The following is a 16,395-nucleotide window of genomic DNA, read 5'->3' as shown; positions in this document are numbered from 1 at the left end:
GTTTGATATAAATAGGTAGTTTGTTCCAGAGTATGGAAAGTCTCTGGGACAGGAATCTATCCCGGCAGCATGTTCTGTTTATTGTAGTGACAAGATTTAGGTCCCTAGAGCTTGTAGCTCGGAGGGATTGGGATTTCTTTAAGTGGAGTATGTCCAACAGCTCTGGCTTTGACATAGCTTTGTATGTTAGGCAGTGATCGCCTCTGAGTAAGCGATATGCGATGGAGTAAACCTGGAGTTTTTTGAAAAGGTCTGTTTAGGGCATCTGTTTGAGGCCGGTAATCCTCTTTGTGAGGTATTTCTGCGGCCTTTCCAGTTGTAGATTTCTTGTGAGGCACATACCAAAAGGGGCGTTGTACTCTATAATGGGTCTAATGAGTGACGAGTAGAGGGGAACAGTGACCTCTTTTTTTTCCCTGGATGAGCAACATTTTGTGATGAGGTGTGCCACGTAGAAGGATTTCCTGACTACTGTGGTGATTTGATTATCAAAGGAGAGACTACTGTTCACCTGTGTCCCAAGGTCTCTTGTCACACTTCCGGTGTTAAGGTGACTACCGCCTATGTGGAAGCTTATGGGTAGAGAGTTTTTACCAAAGGGGATGACAGTGTATTTTTGGCATTGAGCTTGAGGCCATGGCTCTGACAGCAGGCGTCTGTCTCCATGAGGCCCTTTTGTAGGCTGTCCACATTGTTAGGAGTTTCGATTATGGCTCCTAGTTTGCAGTCATCTGCGAACGTCATCAGCCAAAGACCTTCAGTGTTAGCCTGTATTTCAGAAAAGTAGATACCAAACAGGAGAGGACCCAGGACTAAACCCTGTGGTACTCCACTTGTCATTGGTCTAAAGTTGGATTTGGAGTCTGCTACTTCCAAGTGTGGGTTCTGTCAGTGAGCCAGTTGGTAACACATCTTGTGACATAGGGATTTATACGTAGTTTAGTGAGTTTATCTATAATTCCAGAGTGGGGGATGGTGTCAAAAGCCTTGGCGGGATCTAGATAGGCTGTGTGAACCACCTTACCCTCGTCTACGGCTTTGGTGACTCCTTCAAAGACGTCTATCATGTTTAGGAGACATGATCTGCCTTTTACATACCCAAACTGGGTAGGGTCCAGAGTTTGGAGATTACCAATGTCTTTGTGTATAAGATCCATGATGATACATTCCATGGCCTTGCAGACCAGGCTCGTTAGGCTAATGCGGCGGTAGTTACCAGGGTCTGTGGTGGCTCCCCCTTTGTGGAGTGGGATAACAGTCGCTCTGCACCATTCAGTGGGCACAAAGCCTGAGGTGAGGTTATGATTGAACATGGTGCTTAGGTGGGGTGACCGTTCATTCTGCAGTTCATGTAGAACGCAGCCTGGGATGTTGTCAGGTCCCTGGATTCTGTGTTCTTGGCTTTGGAGAGTGTGGTTTTTACTTGTGCAGCCATGATTACAGGAACTTTGCATTCTTCTGGTATAGAGATGGACTCTTTAGGGGGTGAGAGGGGGGTAAAGTTAACACTGAACCCATCTGCCAAGATTTTGGCAATATCAGTTGGTTCTGTATATTTAGTGCCATTGTGCTGTAACTCAGAGCAGATCTGAGTGTTGCCATTGAGATACTTGACATAGTTATATAATGCTTTGTGTTTGTCTTTAGAATCGGTGGCAATTTTGTTTTCGTAACTAGCTTTGGAGGATTTTATGAGGGATCTCAGCTTCTTACTGAGGCTGACCAGGGAGTTCCTCCAGTCATGGGATTTTATTTATTTTTTTTGTAACAGTTTCTTTTTTCTGTTGTAGAGTTTGTTTATGGCAGGGGACCACAAGATTGGCTTTCTTTTTTTGGAGGATAGTATCTTGGTTCTGTTGGGGATAGCACAATCCATGATAGCATCTTGGTTGTGTTAGGGATAGCACAATCCATGCACTCATTAAGTGTTTATAAAGTGCATTTGTGTAGGATTCAGTCGTACCTCTATTGTCTGTCTGCATGGGTGTCGTGAACTTTGCCACTTCTAAGTTGGCTTTGGAGAATTTTTTTACGGTGATTTCTGTTATGGGGGCAGGATGTGAATGTCTAGGGTGATTAGCTTGTGATCGGATCTGACCAAAGAGGGATTGACCTCTGGTGTGGAACACCGGTCGCCCATGTTGGTAATGACCAGGTCTAGGGTATTGCTGCCCTTGGTGGGGTGTGGATAAGTTGATCTAAGGTATTGGAATTCATGAATTCCAGAAAACGTTGAGCAAGAGTTGATACATGAGTAGTTTTCCCAGTTAATGCTGGGGTAGTTGAAATCGCCTATTTTTAGGGTGTTGGGTTGTACCTTAATATTTTTCTAGTGTATCAAGAAATGAGGAGTGGGAATCCTGGAGCATGGGGGGGGGGGGTCTATAGCAAGTTACAATTTGGATTGCGGACTTGCCCAGAGTTAGTTGCACTTGGATAATCTCGGATGCATTATGCTGAGCAACTAGCCTGGAGGTGTGGATATCCTTAATGAATATGGACACGCCTCCGCCTTTAGTGTTTCTGTCCAGGTTAGGTGGCTGAAAGGTGTGTTATGAATTATAGCGTGGTAATGCAGGGGTGCTCTGTGGAGCCTTGAACCAGGTCTCTGTCACTGCACAGATGTCGATGTTCTCCATTTTAAGGAGTGCCTCGAGTGAATGCAGTTTGAGGTTTAGACTTCTAGCATTGAGTAGCATTACCCTCAGATTTTGCTTGCTTGTACCTGTTAAGGTGGTGAATTTGTCATTTGAACCTTGCCTAAAAAAGGCACTATAGGGGTGGCAAGAGCCTTAGCCAGTATCCGGAATCCCAAGGGCGACAGGTGCAGGCCATCTCTGGCAAAGCATCGTGGTCTGTCGATCATGTCATCCCAGGCAGACAGATACTGGATCCCCTTAGAATGACACCAGAAGCTTAGTCAATTGTTGAAGTCAATCATTTTGTCCGTGTACTGTGGTATCATTCTGGGTGATGGCAGGATGCTATTCAGGGCTAGGGTCATACCTGCCTATGCTACAAGATCGGAGAGCTCCTCCATGTCTCTTTTTATATAGTCCAGGGAGGTACATCTCAGGTCATTCACACCAACATGGACAATGACAGTCATATTTCTACTTGTTGTGGAGTGACCTGAGTGCGTGCGTTATGTGGCGAATTCTGGCACTCAACAGGCAGTTGACAGTAACTTTCTCCTTGTTTAGCCTGGTGAGAGGAACATCAGTGTGCCTGACTATAGAGTCACTAGAGTGTTGGGTATGTTGTTATGCCTTATGGGCTGTGGTTGAGTGGCATACTGAGTTTGTGGGCTATGTCATTTGGGTTGTGTTAGGGGGTGGAAGTTGCTTACGTTTCTGCTTTGGAGGTCTCTGTTGCTTGAGCAGATTTTTATTGAGAGCCTCCGCGAATGTAGATGTGTGTTTCATGTTTCTGTGTGTGTGTTTTGGTGTTATAGATTTTGAGGGACTATGTGATGAGTGTGGTGTGGTGCAAGTGTTTATCTTCTCCTCTTGGCTGTCTAGTCCAGTCTTGGGTGAAGAGAGCATTGCTTCCGGTTTGGCTATATAAGTGCATCTCTCACAGGTTGTAGTGTTGGGTGGTAGGAGTGGGTTGTCTGTGTACATGAGGCATTTGCTGCATTGCCCCAAGATGCCCAGATTCATCAGGTAGACAAGAGAAAACACTAGGAGCTGACCCTTAGACATGCCTGGATAGGTGCTTATTTATTAAGTACTAAAAACTGTTTTCCTCTAGACAAGTGAGGAAAATTGAGTGTTGTAGTAATTTGTAGCTTATTTTAGTGCTTACAATGAGTTCTGAACACGTGCTGAGCTCAAGGAAATGGATTTTAGTGCTAAAACTAAAGAACTGGCTAGTTTTGAAGGAAAATTTGAAGAGCAGACTTTATGGTGCCGGGAAGAGTTTAACCCTAGCTAAGTGGCGATGCATTAAGTGTATGTGTGTGTATATATATATATATATATATATATATATATATATATATATATATATATATATATATATATAAATATATATATATATATAAATATATATATATATATATATATATATATATATATATATATATATATATATATATATATATATATATTTTTTTTTTTTTTTTTTTTTTTTAATATAACAGTAGGAAATGAGTAAAATGATTTAAACCAGTTAACCAATAAAAAGCTAAAAACTGAGTCCCTTTCCAGCAGTCTTCGATCAAACAAGTTCTAACTGCACACTCCTGCCACTAGGGTGCAGGGGAACCTTCTCCAAAAAAAGATGGCCTGGATTACTGCTCAAGTTATACAAACAAAGCTAGATTTAGCAGGTCTGAATTTAGTCTGTGCTACAGCAAACAAGGCGTACCAATGTCAGAAAGAAACAGCTCTAATAAGCAGACACAGTAAGCCTTTAATCAGAAACTCCCAACTCAGAAGGGAAGAATCTACCCTCTCCTCCTACAAGAGTGTAGACCACACCTTCTTAATGTGAAATAAGTGGCCCAAAGCCCAAGTGCTTAAACCAGAGCTAATACACTTTTAGAATAACAGACATTAAGCCTTCAATCAACAACTCCCAACTTAGAAGGAGGGTAAGCTACCTGTCCTGCCACAACAGTGCAGACCACAAACCTTAATGTAAAACAACTGGTCTGAAGCCCAAGTGCTTCAACCAAAGGCTTAGAATAACAGTTACAGTTTAATCAGGCTACTAACCAGTAGTAATAAATGCAGCAAAATAAATGCAATTAAGTACTTTTAAGAACAAGCAGCAAAAGCAAAATAAAGTAGAAAGAAACAAATACAGTAAAAGCAGATGAATAAAGTGCAATTTTTTAATATAACAATAGAAAACAAGTAAACTGATTTAAACAAATTACCCAATTAACCAGTAAAAAGGCTCAAAACTGAGCCCTGTCCCAGCAGTCTTCGATCAGACAAGTTCTAACTGCACACTCCTGCCACTAGGGTGCAGGAGAACCTTCTCCAAAAGAGATGGCCTGGATTAGTGCTCAAGTTATACAAACAAAACTAGATTCAGGATCCGCCTGAATCTAGTCTATGCTACAGCAAACAACGCACACCAATTGCAGAAAGAAAGTGGTCAAATAAGCAGGCACAGTAGGCCTTTAACTAGAAATTCCCAGCTCAGAAGGGCAGAATCTAGCCTCTCCTCCCACAAGAGTGCAGACCACAAACCTTCTTAATGAAAAATAACTGGCCTGAAGCCCAAGTGTTTTAACAAGAACTAATACACTTTTAGAATAACAGACACTGAGCCTTTAATCAGCAATTCCCAACTTAGAAGGATGTACGCTACCTGTTCTGCCACAACAGTGCAGACCACAAACCTTCTTAATGTAAAACAACTGGTCTGGAGCCTAAGTGCTTAAACCAAAAGTCTTAGAGTAACAGTTACAATTTAATCAGGCTACTACCAAGCAGTAATAAATGGAGCAGATTAAATACAATTGAGTACTTTTAAGATGAGGCAAAAGCAAAATAAAGTGCATTTTTTTTGTTAAGTAAAGTGCAAGGAGAGAGGAAGAAGGAGCAGAAGAAAAATTCAAGGGTTAAGGACCTAAGTGGGTTGGCCTTCTTTCAAATGTTCTCTCTGTATTAAGTAGAGTGAGCAGCAGACTGGGTGGGGAGTTCCAGATGAAATTTAAAGTAGGGACAGGCAACTGCCAAGCCACAAACTATATCACCACCACAAAAATAGGGTGGGGAGAGGGGGAAAACAGTTTCAGGACAGATGGTGAAACAGAAAATAATGCCAGAAAATATGTAAAATAATTCAGTCAGGCAAAATTAAGACAATGCAGTTAAGCAAATCATGAGTTGGTCCTCCATCTGGCACCATGCATGACGTCTATCCCTCCTGAGTCCTGCATGGAACTTGAATTTTGTTACTGAGAAGACTGGCTTTGACTATTTTGTTTGAAAGACTGTTTGCAATTAGTTGTCCCGGGATAATATCTTAGTTGTAGGCCTTGATGCACAAAGAGCCCCATATACACTTTCTTAGGGACAGGGCATCCCTTAAAACTGCTCCTTTTTGCTTGAATGGTTTCAGTGTTGAGATAAAATCAAACTGTTCAGTCACTGGCTTTTTAACAAAAAGTTGCAAAGCAAAGAGGAATATTCCTTGTGTTAAATGTGCACAGACCGTTGAAATATTAGGCTAAAAGGACTAATGTTATTCAGGCAAACTGATTAGCTATTTGCTTTACAGCAAGTAGACAAGACAGGCTTTTATCAAAACAAACCTTATCAAATTATCTGGCAAATTTCTCTTTACTGAGAGAAATTATAGTAAAATATTAGAAAGATATGTATGAGAAGACCATACAAGAAAAGCTCCAGCTACAACAGTTTTTTTTTCAGAAATGTTTCAGCTCAGAGTATCGATGAGCCAGCAACGTGGATTGCTATGCACAAGTTTACCAACATTACAGTTTTGATATACATTACAGAAATATGGCAGATTTTGCCAGTGCAGTTCTGCAGGTTATGATGTAGCCATCCTTTGGGTCTGAGCTCAGGCTGTTACGTTAGGCAGCAAACTGTTTAGAACTCTTGCCATGTACAGGAAGTTGTACTGTAGTGGTACTCCATATGATGAAGACAATATGGAAGTACGAATGCACTCGCCATGATAATATATGTTCACATAGTCGGGCTAGTGCTGTAGTGTATGTTTTCCCCACCATACTCTCTTTTTTTTCTTTGATCGGTTTGTTTTTTACATTTTCATATCACCCCATATGTTTTTGAAAATGTAGAAGAGCCGCTCTCCCCTTACCACCTGAGGTTATTCAAGAAGCCCCTTGTTAAGCTAGAATGATTAACTTCTGGTTCTCTCCCCAGAATTTATAGGCATATCTGTTGGTGATCCATTACTCCTTCAGAAATGCAGAGATAGTGAGAAAATTCTCTCCTTTTTCCACAAAACATCCTGCTGGCGTGCTTTTTGTAGGAGGAGGCCATCTTTGCTCTGGGGACATCCAACAGCTCTGAAAGTCATGGAGGGAAGATGTGTATTTGCCTATGGCTAATTCCCATGTGTAAGGATTTATACTGCAGTAGAGATGCTGTCGGTCAAAAATTTTCTTTATAGTACTTCTGCACATTTGTACTTTGTTATTGTGTTATTTGGTACACACTTCATCTGTGTGCACTGTATTCTGCATGATTAGTGATCCAACTTGCAGATCTCTTAGAAGGCAAATAACTCTTCCTTCCAAATAGAAACTGGATCCATAGATTTTTCAGGTCATTTTTCAGCTGTGGGGCATAATAGAGGTGGACCTGTTTGAGATACCAGTCATTGGTCAGTTCCAACTATTTTGAGCCCTACTACCTCATAAAGCTGTTTGGAGACTAGGACACAGGCATTGTCTTACACCTGTTCTTCTTTCTGTGTTATCCAGAAAGTACTGGTTTCTGGTGAAGACAGCAGTGATTCTGAGTTTAAACAAAGATAGTTGCTCTTCGTGCACCTCACTTACTCCCAAGTGCTAACTATCCCAGCAGGGTATAATGCTACACTCATACTCAAGACTCTTAATCTTTTAACCTGTAGGGTAACATTTTGATTCTTAATAGTAACTCCTTTATAACCAGGTCCTAATCATTGTAATGGAAACCAGCAGACCTACTGAAAATAAACTGTCACTTTTCTCATGCATTCAAAAGAGAAGATGAAGCAGTGTATGGATTCAGGATATTTATTGTACATAAAGATGTCGGGAACTACAATTGAAACATGTATTAAAACTAACTGATTCACTCATTACTTCGAACACACTCGCATGTGCATCTCCATTCATGACTGCATTCACTCTGGTGACTGTACAAAATGGCACTGTTCTTGCAAGTGCTATCTAGCTATAGTGGCTGACTAGGAACAATGCACACAATGATCTTCATCCTCCCTCTTTGATTTGTTCGACATGTAATAGGAGAACAAGACAAGTCTGCATGCTAGGTATCACTTCAGTATTAACAACAAATCTTTCAGTGGGTTTAGCAGCAGGGACAGTCTCTGGGGAATTCTCAGTAGGAACTTCGGGGATTGCATCAAGATTATTTGAAGTAAGTACACTGTCCTCTGAAATCTGACAAGTGTTGGGTCACTCTGAGAAATATTCTTTGGCATAGGCAATCTGCTGCGTTACTGGTTCGGAGACTGGAAGTACATGTCTTTGGTTCCTTCTGAAATACATTTCTCCAAATTGTACAATATAAGATCTCGGTTCTTCACAAATATTTTTGACAATTCCTACTCGGTCATATCCTTTGGATGTTTGCATCTGTACGATCTCACCTTGTCTTAATGATCTGAGAGGTTTGCTAGATTTAATGTATTGCAACTTTTGTGACTGACGTTTTTTTCAAAAGTTGAGTCTTGACCACTCTGTTGTTTACTAATCGGCAAGGTTGCTCTTGCCTGCCTAGACATTAATCTCTAAGCAAGTTATCATGGGGAATGTTTCTGAGATTGAGTAGGTTAAGAAAACATTGGTACCATCTCTCTTGGATTTCTGTAGCAAACATTTTGCACTTTGAGCTGCACACTCAGCTAATCCATTGGACTGTGGATACTCAGGACTACTAATAACATGGACATAGTCCCAAGACTCAGCAAATTTCTTGAACTACTGACTTGTAAACTGTGCACCGTTGTCAGATATGAATTTGTGCGGTCTACCATAGATAGAAAAACATCTCGCCAACTTTGTAATGACAGTGCTAGATGTTAAGTTAGGAAGAAGGTCAATTTCAAACCAATTCAAATAAGAATTTACTAACCCTAAGTAATGCTGACCAGTCGTTTTGAAAATGTCAGTAGCAACTGTCGACAATGGTAATTCAGGAATCTGGTTTAGCTGAAGTGGTTCTTTTTGTTGATGTAATTTAGTACTGTTATAACTAAAACATGCTAGAGTTTCCTTCTCCATATCTTTTGTAATAGAAGGCCAAAATGCTATGCCTCTTGACCTTCTTTTGGTTGAATCAGTGCCTGGGTGACCACTATGCAAAATCTGGATATATTCCTGTTGTAATGCTGAAGGAGTAACCACTTTAAGACCTTTCATGATGATACCATCTTCCATCATGAGCTTGTCTTGGTAAGGAAAATACTTTTGTATTTCAAGTGATAGGCTAGTTTGTCACACTGACCATCCTTGACTGATAAAATGTTTCAGCTTCTGAAGGATTGGGTCTAAAGTTGTATGACTTCTGAGTTCAAGATGTGATGAGGAAAAATTTCTGACTTCCATGACTTCAGAGTCTGCTTTCTCATTGTCATGCTCTTCTATTTGTCTGGGTGCTGTTGACAGAGCATCCACAAGGTGTACATATTTGCTTTTGTATATTAGCAATATTGAAATTGTACTTTTGCAATTTTAACATCATGCATTACAGGCATGCTGGGGCTGACTATATTGACTTATTTAGAATTGTCACAAGAGGTTGGTGATCAGTCTGTATTTGAACAGGTGTGTCATAAATATAATCACTGAAGTTTGAACATGTGAACACTACTGCCAAAAGCTCTTTTTCAGTTTACGCGTACTGTTCTCAGTTTGGGTTAAAGTTCTGGACACACAGGCTACTGGTATGCCTTCTTGAAGACGTGCTGTACCCAGACCATATTTAAAAGCATCACATGAAAGAGTTTCTGGTTTATGAACATCATAATGTCACAGTGTGGGTGGACTGGCAATTTTCTGTTTCAGAATGTCAAATGCTCTTTAGTGTTGTTCTAACCAGGGCCAGTTTACATTTTTCATGTCAGCTCACGTTATGGTGCTGAAAGCACACTCAGGTCTGGGATGAACTTTCCTAAATAGTTGACCGTACCTAGAAAATTTTGCAAAGATTCGACATTGTCTGGAACTGGCATCTCAAGAATTGCTGCTTGCTTAGACACACCTGGTTGTAAGCCAGAACTGGTAAACAAATGACCTCCATAAGTAACTTCTCAGCTTGTACTTAAATTTCTGAGGATTCAGTTTAAGATTAACTTCACGTGCACGGTCTACACCTTTTTTGAGGTTTCTGTCATGTTTGTCTTCACCATTGCCCCCTACAATAATGTCTACTATGAAAGCGCATGAAAAACCTGAAAAAAATTTGCTTCATCGCTTGCTGAAATACTTCACTGGCAGAATTTATCCCATATGGCATTCTCAAGAATCTGTATGTACTAAATGGTGTACTTATAGTAGTTAACAATGAGTATTTGTGATCCAGCAAAATTTGCCAAAATGAACTTTTTGCATCTAAGACTGAAAAAATAGTGACATTTTGGCATAAGAACTGCTCTACTTCTACTGTGCACATTGGATGATGAGGACATTTAAGGGCTTTGTTTAAATCTCTGGGATCAATACATATTCGAATATCATCTGAGCTTTTCTTATGAGCTACAACCATGGAGGATACCTATTCAGTGGGCTCTTTTACTGGAGTTATCACACCTAAATTCACCATTTTGTCTAGTGTTGCTTTCACTTTGCTCTGCTCTTTGCTACCAGAACCTTCCTTGCTGGTCTGACAACTGGGCTTACTTCATGGTTTAACTTCATGGAATATGTGACTGGCAGTTTACCAAGCTTGTCTGTGAAAATATCTTCATATTCACTGTAAATATTCTGTGTAAAACTATCGTCGTCGTTCACTTATATGATGGACCTCCTTATTAAATGAAATCAGTCCCATTCTCAAACTGTCTTTGAAGCCTAACAGTGACTGCACGTGTCTTTTGACTGCATCAAACTGCAAGTCGTAGCTGTTCCCAGCAGAATGCCATGTGAGAACTACTGCACCATCAGCTTGAATCTCTTCACCACCATAAGCAACAAATGTCACACAATTTGCTGAATCAACTTTCTCACCAGCTTTTACTTTGGCAAACATTTGTGCTGATATAACACTGCACTTGGACCCAGTGTCTACTTTAAGGTCTACAGGTTTCCCATTAATTCGAACAGTGCAAAATATTTCACCCTTTGCTGCCAACTGATAATCTACTGTATTAACAGTTTCATCAGTCACAGAGACAAGATCAACATCAACATAGAAGGTTTGCTCACGGCTTTCTGTCTGATCTAAGTGCTTCTTTGGATACTGTCTACTAAAAGTATGGACCACTTTAAAATTGCAAAACCTTTTGAAATTCCACTTTTTACATCGCTGACCAAAAGCTAAAAACTTTACTCGTTTAGGTTCAAGGTTGCTTCCACAATTACGACAGTTAACAGTAATGTTTGTTGCGGCCGCATTTGGTTTATGGTTAGGGTTAGAAGCTACAACACCCTTTGGTTTATAACTCCGTTTGCACCCAATCTTATATTGCATACTGTCAACATTTGCACTGTTAGTTATTGCAAGCACATTTTTCTCATTTGTAAGCATATTCATGTGCTTTTCTTTAAGCTCATAAATTTGACAGATCTCTATGGCTTTGCGCAATGCTAAATCACTATCTCGAAACAAAATCTTTCTCACTGCATCATTATTAACACCACACACAAGTCTATCCTTTATTAACTCATCTCGCAAATCACCAAATCTGCACGTTTTTGTTTTATTTCTCAAGTCAATAATATATGCTGCTATATTTCACCAGGCTTTTGAATTGTTGTGTAAAACGTGCCTTTCCATTGTAATATTTGTTTGAGGGTTGCACATTTCCCTAAATTTATGTTTTAAGCACTTGCTCTTCCCGCGTTTCAGCTGTTTCACAATATGGCGGTTTTCACCCTCTCCTGAATAGACAGCAGGTACTTACACAAATGAAGTTCCTTCTCAAGGGCTTCTGAGGCTGCTAAATTAAGAAGTATGAATGCCTTTGTACATGCGTCTTTATCAGAAAAATTAGCTTGTATGAAAATATATTCTTGCACAAACACTCGCCAGTTCTCAACAATATTATTATCAAGCATCAAAGGTTCAGGTCTGCAAAATCCCTGTGGCATAACAAATTTCATTTAAATGTAAGCATACACCAGGTACTTGTAATTATGTTTGAATGCACAACAATCACTTTGAAAAGGCTTCATTTTAACACTGCAAGCACTGCGAACATTCCAGAAGCTGTGGACACTTTGAACAGCTTTAATTAATGCAAAAAGGTAGTTCATTGTGAAGACGTGGCCGTTTTAGCCTTTTCGTACATTTTAACACTAAAAGTATTTAGGACACTTTTGTATTTATTTCAAATACTTTTATCAGTATGTTGCAATTTCTGACATTTCATTTATCTTAGTAATTATTCTGAACATTTTGAATTCTCCACCACACGTTCAGCGACTGAAAAATCATTTAAACAAATTTAAGTACCTTTGGATAACCACTGACCTGTTTGCAAGTTCACTCTGGTATATTCCTCCACTTTTAACTGCGTGCATCATGGCTTGTGTGTTGCTTCAATTTTGGCTCCCACTTCTGGCACCATGTCGCTTGTCTCATGCATTCAAAAGAGACAGTGAAGCAGTGTATGGATTCAGGATATTTATTGTACATAAACATGTCAGGAACTGCAATTGAAACATGTATTTAAGCTAACTGATTCATTCATTACTTCAAACACACTCGCATGGGCATCTCCATTCATAACTGCATCAAATCTGGCTGACTGTATAACATGGCACTGTTCTTGCATGTGCTCAGTACTTATATGCACTTGCTGTCTAGCTACAGTAGCTGACTAGAAGAATACACACAGTGATCTACAGAAACCTTATTTACAAAAAAGGAAAATCTTTGTGTTTTGTAGTGCCACAAAAAGTCTAGACCCAGTGGATGGCCAAATCCTATAATCTTGCACGTTTCTAGTTGCACTACTCCTAGAGTGGCTTATTTAGCAATTTGTTCAGGATGTCCACCTTTTTATGTTGGCAAAACTGAAAGCTCCCTCAGGACCCATATTTATGAACATGCATATGACATTACCAACAAGAGTGACCGCAGCACCCTATATAAACATTCTACCAAATGTCCATTGTCTAGCAAATTTTATATTGGGACTCTAGAAAAGATTTCACCAAATCCTAGAGTTGGGGACTGGAAAAAAATTTTAAAATGTATGAACTGCATTGGCAATTTCGACTGGACGTTATTTTTCCCCTGGGTTAAATGACAGTACTTCTATTGCACCTGTTTTCATTTCTAAAGCAAATAAACTTTAGTTCTGTTTTCATAAGTAACTTAGTTTAGCTTATGCTAGTACACGTTTTTTAAACAATATTCTTTTAAATTATTTCTCGAAACTTAACTTGTGCAAAAGTGTTCATTTTGAAATTCTTTACGTTGGCTGTTCACATGCCTTTTATCATTTGTACTGCAACTTGCAATTTGATATCTTGCCACTGGCCCTTTAATTTGAATGTTCACCAACTTGATTTAATTCGGTTGTTAAATAGTTACCAATGACATTAATTTTAAAGCTATTTATTGCCCTGTGTTTTATTCTAGCATTATTCTGATGAAGTCTCACTTTAGGAGACAAAAGCGCTCAATGCTTTTATTTGTTTTTTTTTTTTTTTGTTTTTTTATTTCTGGTGAATTTAACTTTTTGTGAACCATCTCTACACCTTTGAAGTGCATCTTTCACCATAAATGTGTATCCAGCCCCTTCACTTCACAGTTCTTTTCTGTAGTGTACTCATTTTGGATCTCAATCTTAGTGTTCTTTTTAAGAAATGTTCCCATATTTGATGTGTAAATACTAAACTGTTTAAAGTTATCTTTCAGTTGTCATCATCTCACTAGCTAGAACCTGCACTGGCAGTGTCTATACGGCCTGAAGGGGGCATGATTTTTTTTTTTTTTTTTTTTTTTTTTTTTTTACTTATTCCATGCCCTTTCCACATTAGGTGTGCCAGTAGCTGCTTCACAGTGCCAGGGTTCACTCCTGACCTCTGTTTACTGTATGTGTAGAGTTTTCTTGCGTTCTGAATGAGTTCCCTTCCATATCCAAAGGGCATTGGTTGACTGACTTTCGTAAGTTGTCTTTGTAGTACCTTTGATTTTTGTGGCTTATGATGTGGCCCTAAAAAGTCTGCAGTATTAATTGGCTTACCCTTTTAAAATTGTCTTGCTTTTCCTGCAGTAGGATGTCTCAGATGCATTTGTGTTGTAAATCATATACAAGGGGAAATCAAATTCATGGCTATTTATTGAAGTGAAAAGCCTTGTGATGTCAAATGTCACATTCACCAAGTGGAACCTTGTAAACGTTGACAGTAAGAAGAAAAAAAATGCCCCCATGTGAGTGGTGGTACACCCATATCCTCACTGCTCTGTTTATACTAATACCAGGATCACTAAGCCTTGGGGAAAGGAGAAACCATCTTACCCTGAAGTTACATAGTCTTGGAAGTCAGTATAATCATGGTATGCAACAACACTGACTTTGAGTAACTGTTGCATTGTGGTGATGTTTGATTCTATCTTCTTTGCACCCTGAAAGTCATCATTGATGAAGAAAGAAGTTTACATTTCAAACTTTTTTCCCCTAATCTTCTAATGCATTTTGTAGGTAAACTCCTCATATGAGCATGCTCTCTATCTGTGAATGCTAAGATGAGTTCATACACTCATCTGTTTAGTTTATGTGGTTCATGATGTGTGCTGCATACTTCCTAATAAAGTCAGGCTAAATATACCAAAATCTTCCTGTAAATCAAAACTGAAATTGTATCTGTGAATTGTCAATGATTCATTATTCTTTTTAATCTGTGAAAGAAAACATGTTTGCCTTCCTGGCATTTAACCAATAGTAAAAGATTAAGTACAGAGTCACCTCTTTGTTTAAGCATTTCTTAAATCAGATTTATATGTATTGGTAAAAGGCAGAGGGCAGTGCTTAGGTTTTTGTCTTAGCTGCTGCTTGTTCACATAAATTATTGTTGACTGTCTTTTTTTATTCACAAGGAGTTGCAGGCTCTCGAATCAGAACTGGGTCAGACAACAGAGCGGTGGAAAGACATATGGGATAGGGCCCGAGCTGCCCACCGAGCAGAGTCTAAACAAGATGGGAAGGTATGTTATTGCAGTTCATTGCTTAATTTGTACTTGTCTGGAAGCTTATATTAGCATTTCTTTAGAATGTTCAGCAAGAGGAGAAATACAATTCTAGTCTTGCACTGAAATAGATATGTATGAAACAGACAGCTGTATGACTTTGCAAAAAATATGTATATAGTTAATGTGTTTGTTTCATTGCTAGGGAGGGACTTGCATGTTTAGTAGGTGGCGTAATGGTTAAGGTGTTTACCTTAGCAGCACAAGGTGCAGAGTTTGATTCTCATGGCTAGGCTCAAAATGGTCCATGAGGGCAGTTAGCCTAGTACTAATCTATGAATCAGGTTCAGTTGAAACAATACTACAGAAATAATATATAAAGGGGCACACAAAATAATAAAAATAGACTGTGAATGGCAAGCTTTTAACAGACAGACAAACACAAGCTAAGCAGAACACAATATAATCTTTATGATGACACAGTATGACCTGTTGGTTTGCAATATAAATAGGCTTCTTGATAAAGTACAAGAGAAGGTGCTAGCCTTTATTTACAGTAGCATGTCCAGTATAGTGTTACAGAAAATACACGAGTTGTAGAGAACATGAAATTTCTGTAAAGAAAAGTGAGAAAGAATGTTTCTTTGATGGAATAGAAAAAGCCTGAAAGAAATGGGTTTTAACATTAATTAAAAAATATATAGAAATGATTGATGAGACAAATAAGGGACAGGGAAGCAAAGGTTTTAGTGCCGAAAAGCTTTTGTCAGGATGTTTATAGGATGATGCTAGGCTATTAGCCCAAAGGCCCTTATAAGCCTAGCCAAGAATTTCACCCATGTTCCCACAAAGTCAGCACCTGTTTTCCATGGCCAGCAGGGATACAGGTGGGATCCCAGGGGTATATTTTCTTTTTCCCATTCAGTCATCCAGGTTCCTCTTAAAGAGGGCTAATGAGGTACTCTGCTTGACATAGAGAGGAAGTCTGTTCCACAGATGGGGAAGTCATCGGGGCACAAATCTATCCTGCCAACAAGTTCTATTAATGTTACAGACCAGGTTTAGACCTTGCGTGTGGGTTGCGCGAGTGGAGTTTGACTTGCATATATGTAGCAACTCCATCAAGGCCGAGTCTGAGACAGCCTTGTATGCCAGACACAGGTCACCTCTGAGCAGTCTGTACGACACTTGAGTATAGGGACAGGGCTTTTAGCATATCTGTATAGGATAGGTGTTTAAGAGGGTCTATATTAAGTTAGTGAAATGGCATTACAGCGAATGCTATTTCGCCGTCACATATTCAACAAAAGCTGACAACAGTGGAACCCCAAGGTCACTGATTTTCTTCCCA

The 16,395-nt window shown here is 39.4% G+C and overlaps 1 protein-coding gene across 1 annotated transcript in view; it reads left to right on the top strand.

Annotated features, from left to right (window-relative positions):
• SBF1 (SET binding factor 1) overlaps nt 1-16,395 on the top strand; it is a gene marked incomplete in the record, with an annotated part of 3,250,730 nt that overhangs the window by 2,908,940 nt on the left and 325,395 nt on the right. Inside the window, 1 exon segment of the mRNA XM_044088658.1 lies at nt 14,955-15,062. Within this exon segment, the coding sequence (XP_043944593.1) occupies nt 14,955-15,062 (108 nt within the window).

The sequence above is a fragment of the Protopterus annectens genome, chromosome 11.part0 (genome assembly GCF_019279795.1).
Source record: "Protopterus annectens isolate FY-2018-M chromosome 11.part0, PAN1.0, whole genome shotgun sequence".
In the NCBI taxonomy this organism is placed as follows: domain Eukaryota; kingdom Metazoa; phylum Chordata; order Ceratodontiformes; family Protopteridae; genus Protopterus; species Protopterus annectens.
This window is presented reverse-complemented; position numbering and strand designations above follow the sequence as displayed.